The sequence below is a fragment of the Macadamia integrifolia genome, unplaced genomic scaffold (assembly GCF_013358625.1).
Source record: "Macadamia integrifolia cultivar HAES 741 unplaced genomic scaffold, SCU_Mint_v3 scaffold3669, whole genome shotgun sequence".
Taxonomy (NCBI): domain Eukaryota; kingdom Viridiplantae; phylum Streptophyta; class Magnoliopsida; order Proteales; family Proteaceae; genus Macadamia; species Macadamia integrifolia.
In genome coordinates this window covers 1-6449 of record NW_024869710.1, presented here as the reverse complement: position 1 = coordinate 6449, position 6449 = coordinate 1, and the positions used below count along the sequence as shown (strand labels likewise).

General features: G+C 39.5%; 1 protein-coding gene across 1 annotated transcript; it reads left to right on the top strand.

Moving 5' to 3' along the window:
- Positions 1-5490: 5490 nt before the first annotated feature.
- LOC122068267 (wall-associated receptor kinase 4-like) lies at positions 5491-6361 on the top strand (the record flags this gene model as incomplete). Its single annotated transcript, XM_042632138.1, has 1 exon — positions 5491-6361. A coding segment is annotated over exon 1 (871 nt), but the record flags the coding sequence as incomplete, so codon positions are not given.
- Between the last annotated feature and the right edge of the window lie 88 nt (positions 6362-6449).

Here is a 6449-nt window from a genome sequence, read left to right as displayed (position 1 = left end):
ACAAAAACTTTTATCCTAGTTTACTTATCTTTGGCATAGAGAAGTGTCCAATGACTAAAAGAAATCTGAGAGAGAGAGAGAGAGAGAGAGAGAGAGAGAGAGAGAGAGAGAGAGAGAGAGAGAGAGTACCCTCCAGAAACTCCTTTCTAAGAGGAAGCTCCCTAGCAATTTCTACTTTGACCTAATAATCTCTCCTGACTCTTCCTCTGTGTGTGTGTGTGTGAGAGAGAGAGAGAAAGGTGTTGAACTATACAAAAACTTCTTTCTAAGAAGAAGCTCTACAACTATTTCTAGTTTGACTTAAAAATGATTGAATATTGGGCTACGGAAAGGGCATGGAGAAAGGGCATGCGACAGATACACCTCCCCTTTCAAAAAATATTTGCTTGGCTATTTCTTCTTACATCGAGGAAGGGGGGAAATTTTCGGGATGGATTCACTCCTTTCTAAATAATAATCTTTGTATCTTTAACTCAAGCAATCTATTTGTTGACAAGAGAAACCGGCAGGCAGCTACTGAGTGACTTCTAGAAGAAGTGAAGCTGGCAAAGAAAGTGGGATGGAATCTGGATTATATTTGGAGTGATGCGAAAAGTCTACAAAGTTGTTGGGGAAAATCAGTCCCAAATTTCAAAATGATGGTCCAATCACTCTTTTGCCGTCTTCTATGTGTAGATGTATGTGGCCAGTATGTAATATGTAGGTGTTGCCCTTGAACATGTGAGGGGGACAAGTATTTAGATTACATTTCGTCATAATTTCTCTAATCCAAGCTTGTTGGTAATTGGTTTTCATTCTAAGAGATCACCGACAAGTTGGATCACTTTCAATCTTTGAACACTGTAGTAGGGCAGGAGAGATCCACAGAATGAATCCTTAAAGAGACTCAATTTCAAGTAATATCTCCTATTGAGGGGGACAAGTATTTAGATGCAAGGAAGTTTGGCTGAGTCCTGGTCAGTTCTGTTTCTGTAACAATATCTCTATTTTAATCTCTATTTTGTTGAGGAAGATTTTCATGGCATGTCTGGGCTTGAGCCATTCCAGTCAAATTTTTCGTCAGATCTATATACAGAAATTGAGACTATTTGCCTTGAAATTTTTCTTAAAGAGACTCAATTTCAAGTAATTAACTCCTATTGGGTGGGTGTTGCATGCATGATGTGATGATGTGGCAGAATAAGAAAAAATGGTACACCATAGGCATAGAAAGAAAAGGATAAAAGATTGGAATCCAAATGTCTGATAAAATATAATATCATAAATATCTCATATAAAATAATTAAATTACCTCCTGTCTAAGGAAGGTTAGATGTCTAAGGAGCATTTGAAGGGGTCAATAGGAGAATCGGTTAATGACAATCTAGCTTTCTAGATTCTTTGCATTAAGGAAGGGACAAAAGAGTTGGTTTATGATACCAACACTTGCCTTTTCCAATCAAGAGTAACGGTGTGCAAAGCACGGGATTGCATAAGGATAGGGGTTCTACGGACAGGTCATTCTCGAGGAATATCGCTCTCAAGAATTGTCAACATAGATAAGGAGTGTTCAGAAGCACAGTTAATAAGTTTGGGGACGGCAATAATACGGAACGGAATGACTCGGGAACTTGAAAACTTGTGGATTGAATCTGACTTTGTCGCAGTGGTTACAAACTGTCTACTCCAATTCTATTCCATGGTTTGCTCTTCAAGATTGGTCAGCCCTTCAGTATTATCTCTCTTCAATTTCTTGGAAGATAATTCATTGTTACAGGGAAGCTAACCCAGTAGCAGATTATCTTGGCAAAAATACAACGAAATCTGGAGTATTTGGAATCATGGAGGCATTCCCTTCTCATGTAAATGATGATTTAATATTTGATGCCTTGTCTAAGCCAAGATTTAGATTCTTGTAGATAATATTGGTGGATCCCTGCTAATATGCAATGCCGAAGGTGGGGGTCCTCCATTACTAAGTGGTTCCTTGATGTAATTTCAAAATTTTTTCCTCTTTAATATATTTCTGATCTTTAGGAAAAAAACAAAAGTCAGGGGTGAGAAAATTTTCAATCAACTAAGGGAGAACACCAAAACTAGGTAGGGGAAAAACAAAAAAAAATATCCCAAGTCAAGGCCAGATGGCTATGACGTTTATTATAGTGTTTTTTTTTCAATCAACTAAGGGAGAACACCAAAGAATGATTTCCTACGAAGACCAGATCGGAATTATATATACATAGAAGTTATTTGTATTTTACATTTTGACCAACAATTCTGTCTTTCCCCACTACAAACAGCCACTGGGGTCAACAGAGTACAGTCTGTGTTCAAGTATATGATGAATTTAATCCATCTATGTTTCTCTCTCAGCTTCTATGTTCTCTCGTCCTCTCCGTTCCAGCTTTACAAAGGCAGTTCCAAGCTCACAGCGGGAAAGCCAACACCACCGTAGTCGTAGCCACCACTGACACCTCTGTAGGCACAGCATGGGCAAGAAACGAAGATCACTCTCCATTCGATGTTCCAATTTCTCATCTTTTGTTCTTTGAGAAAGAATAGGGTAGGCTAAGAGCGAGAATGGGAGATCTCTCTCCATTCGATGCTCCAATTAGAAATCGTTCTCTTGTTCTTTGGGAATAAATAAGGAAATCTAGGCTAAGCTCTTCTTCAATGTCTGCAAATAGAATCATACACACCCTCATGGAGTCTCAGTCTCTCAAGTGCCCTTAACCAATTAGGGGCGATGACATTAGTTTTCCATCGTCATCCTTGAAGCCTCAAGCCCGTTTCTATTTCCCCAAAATCAGATTGATATGTCATGATCTACTCCCCGATTAGAGACCATTTATGGCCCATTTGCACTGATTAGGGAGTAACTGATTATTGCCGGATAACCGAACGACTAAAAACTTCCATGTTTATGTCTGGCCATTGAAGGCCTTGCTGGATATGTGTGTCCATCAACCCAAGGGGGTAGCGCAGTTGGTGAGCAATGAACTTGGTACGAGCCATAAACTCTGACGTCCTAAGTTCGATTCCCACTAGGCACACCTTGGGTCATTCACACGGGTGTTTGGTGTTTTTCACTGTTTTCTGTGCAAGTTGAATGATTCTCATTCGACTTCGGAATGACCCAGTCCATGCGGCTGTGGGGTTAGTATGGGTCTGTAGGACTAAAGAAAAAGATATGTGTGTCCATCAAATCTAGTTCATTTAATAAAAGTGTTTATTTTATAAGGGAGAGGGATAAGTATGCCAGCAATCAAGTATGTTAGCGGATAGCACCAATAGGATCACATGATGGAATATCATTCAGGAAGGATTTGAGGGTCATTTCAGAAAAAAAGGAAGAAAGAGATAGACACAATGGATGCTGGCATACTTGATATCGGTGGCATACCCAACTTTTTCCCTTATTTTTTGCATCATATTTATTTATTGGAATTGTAAACTGTTCAATGGATTTTCACCCAAAACTCTTTTAGGTCGGGGTAGGACATGAAATCCTATTCATATGACTGTCATATTACATTATTGGTGTCAAACCAAGAGGCCTTACTATATAATTGGTTGGGAAAGGTGAAAGATTTTAAATGGGGGTTGGTCATTAAGGCCGGAACTAAATTGATGGTACCGGCCTGTTGACACCTGGAACAGGTTTCAAAATGACACCTCATTTGCGAATATCGAATTTACTATTTGAATGCAATGAAAGAAGAAAAAAAAGATGATCAGTCAAGGTTTACCTCGTCAGTTGTGCATTGGCGGGGTCTCTCTCCATCAGAGGCGACATAGGATAATTTGGAAGCGATGCGGCTGGAATTCTCCGATCTTGGTCTTGAGGACAAGACCACACTCAAGGGGCGAGGAAAATGATACATACAGGGCTCTACGTACATGGATCCTACACCTACTACTGCATACTTGGAGTGGGAAGGGTTAGTTGTGTTATTTATTATCTTATGTTCATATACGTGTTGGTGGTTGTAGTTAATAGTATGATCTCATGTGGTGGTTGTTTAAGTGTTATAAGTAGCAGCTGGGGAAGTTTATCTAGATGAGGTTATGGGGAGAGATAGTGGGATGTAATGAGTTAACTATATGGGTGGATAAATACGTTATGGAGTTACTAACGAAGCACTTTTGAAAATCCAAACACATCTGCTTACAGAGTAGGGAGGCGGTGGTTTCCTCTATAGAACCACAACTACAGAATTTAATTTCATTCCATTTTTCTTAAGAAAGTCAATTCTTTTGTATGTACCAGTTTGTGGAAGGGTTGGGGGTGTTTTTTTTATAGCCGGCGGTAGGTTGTTAGATCACAACTTGCTGGCTACTCGCTTCATTCTTCTCTAGCATCGTCCGTTGTTTTAGTGAAAGGGTAAAAAGTCAATTCACTACCCCAAAAGGGTAGTTTGGGGATTTAGGAATTTCTCAACCCATAATGTTATCACTAAACAGTGATTGACTAATAAATAAGGGCTAGTTGTAAGAAATCTTGAAATACAGGGATGGTTCAAGTAATAGTTTCAAACTTTAGGGGTACAATGCAATCGGGTCATAGTATAGGAGGTGTCCAAGTAATTTATCCAAACAAAAATGGAATAAGTAACAAGTCAATGCAAAAGCAAAGATAAAGGTTAGATCTTTTTGCTGACCTCCGAACAAAAAAATGTTTGTCATATGTAAAATCAATAGTAGAGAAACTCCTTCCAAAGGAGAAAAAAAAAAAGTAGTAAAAGCTCCTTCCTTTCAGGAGGAATTAAACTCCATAGAAATTTCTACTTTAAACTTCATATGGGATTATGTGATCTGCTTGCCTACTTTTCTAATAATTTTTGGACAAAGGTTTTCTCTGTCCCTCAGTCAAGGAAGAAAAGGTCCTGATGTGACTCCCCCTCTCTCCTCATATATCTCCTCTTATTATACAGTGTCGATTGAACATGGTGGCGAAACCTTCTCCATAACTTCTAGCCCAAGTAAGCTGTCTTTTGGCATATTAAAGAATCCAAAGACTCAAGCGAGAGAGAGAGAGAGAGAGAGAGTCCCCCATCTTCCCATCATTCCCCCTACCCCTCTAGTGTGCATAAGTAAAGTGCCCTCATACAGTTCCTCAGAAATAATTTCGAAAAAGAAAACAGACAGAAAATCTGGACTAATTCTTTTCTCATGTAACCTAATAAGAACGACTTAGCACACGGTCGTGGCATAAAAAGAAAAGTATAATCGATGGGGTCCAAATTGTTTACCAAAAGATAATATAAAATAGTTAAATTAAGCGTAAATGTGTTCTCAGTAGTTCCTACCTTGAATACTTCCTACTTTCTTCTCCAAAAAGAAGAATACTTCCTACTTCCTACGTCCTACCTTCACTCAACATAAATAGGGGAGGAGCGGGGGTGGGGGGGGGGAGAGGGATAGATATAGAGAGAGTGGAATTTTTCCTTGAGCATATTTTATTGATAGACCACCAACAAACACATCCAAGGGCCGGCCATAAGAGTAGCCATGGTTCTGAATCTTCTGATACTGCTTAATCTTTGTTCATTAGTTGGAATAGCCATGGCTGTTCCTCTACAACTATCCCTGCCAGGCTGCGACGAAAAATGCGGAAATGTAACCATACCATACCCATTTGGCTTCAAAGATGGATGCTTTAGGGATCCTGATTATAGTATTACATGTGATCAGGCATGGAATGGTGGCACACCCACAATCTATGGCATTGAGGTTCTTGAGATATCATTATTGGATGCCCAAGTCATAGTGAAGGATGAGTATCCTTCTTCTGAATGCTTCAATGCTACAGGCGGGAGAAATTCTTCTTATAGAGGGCATAATCTAGTAAATAGCCCATTCACGTTCTCATCGAAACGCAACAAGCTTATAGCCATCGGATGTGACACCGTTGCCTACTTTGATTCATATTTTTCTGGCAGCAATTTTACGAGTGGGTGCATATCTCTGTGTGAAAGTATGGATAGTGTGACGAATGGTTCTTGCTCTGGAATTGGTTGTTGCCAGACCTCAATCCCTTTGGGCATCAAAAAATTCTATGTGAGATTTGATAGTTATTATGACCATGCTAAGAATTTGGAGTCAAACCCTTGCAGCTTTGGTTTCTTGGGCGATCCAAATTACTTCACCTTCAATTCATCAGATCTTTCGGTCAATAGTTTCAACAGATCGAAGACTCCAATTGTGTTGGACTGGGCAATTGGGAATCAAACATGTGAAGAAGCACTTCATAATGAATCTTATGCTTGTGGTCCAAATAGCAATTGCTCTGATTCAATCAATGGTCCCGGCTATGGCTATCAGTGTAATTGCAGAGATGGTTTTGAGGGCAACCCTTATCTCCTTCAACTAGGATGCCAAGGTAACTTATCTTTTCTCTGCTTAATTATATATTGAAAAGTGGTTTCTTGGGGGGAAGCACAGCCTACGCCAGCACTCCTTATGTCTTT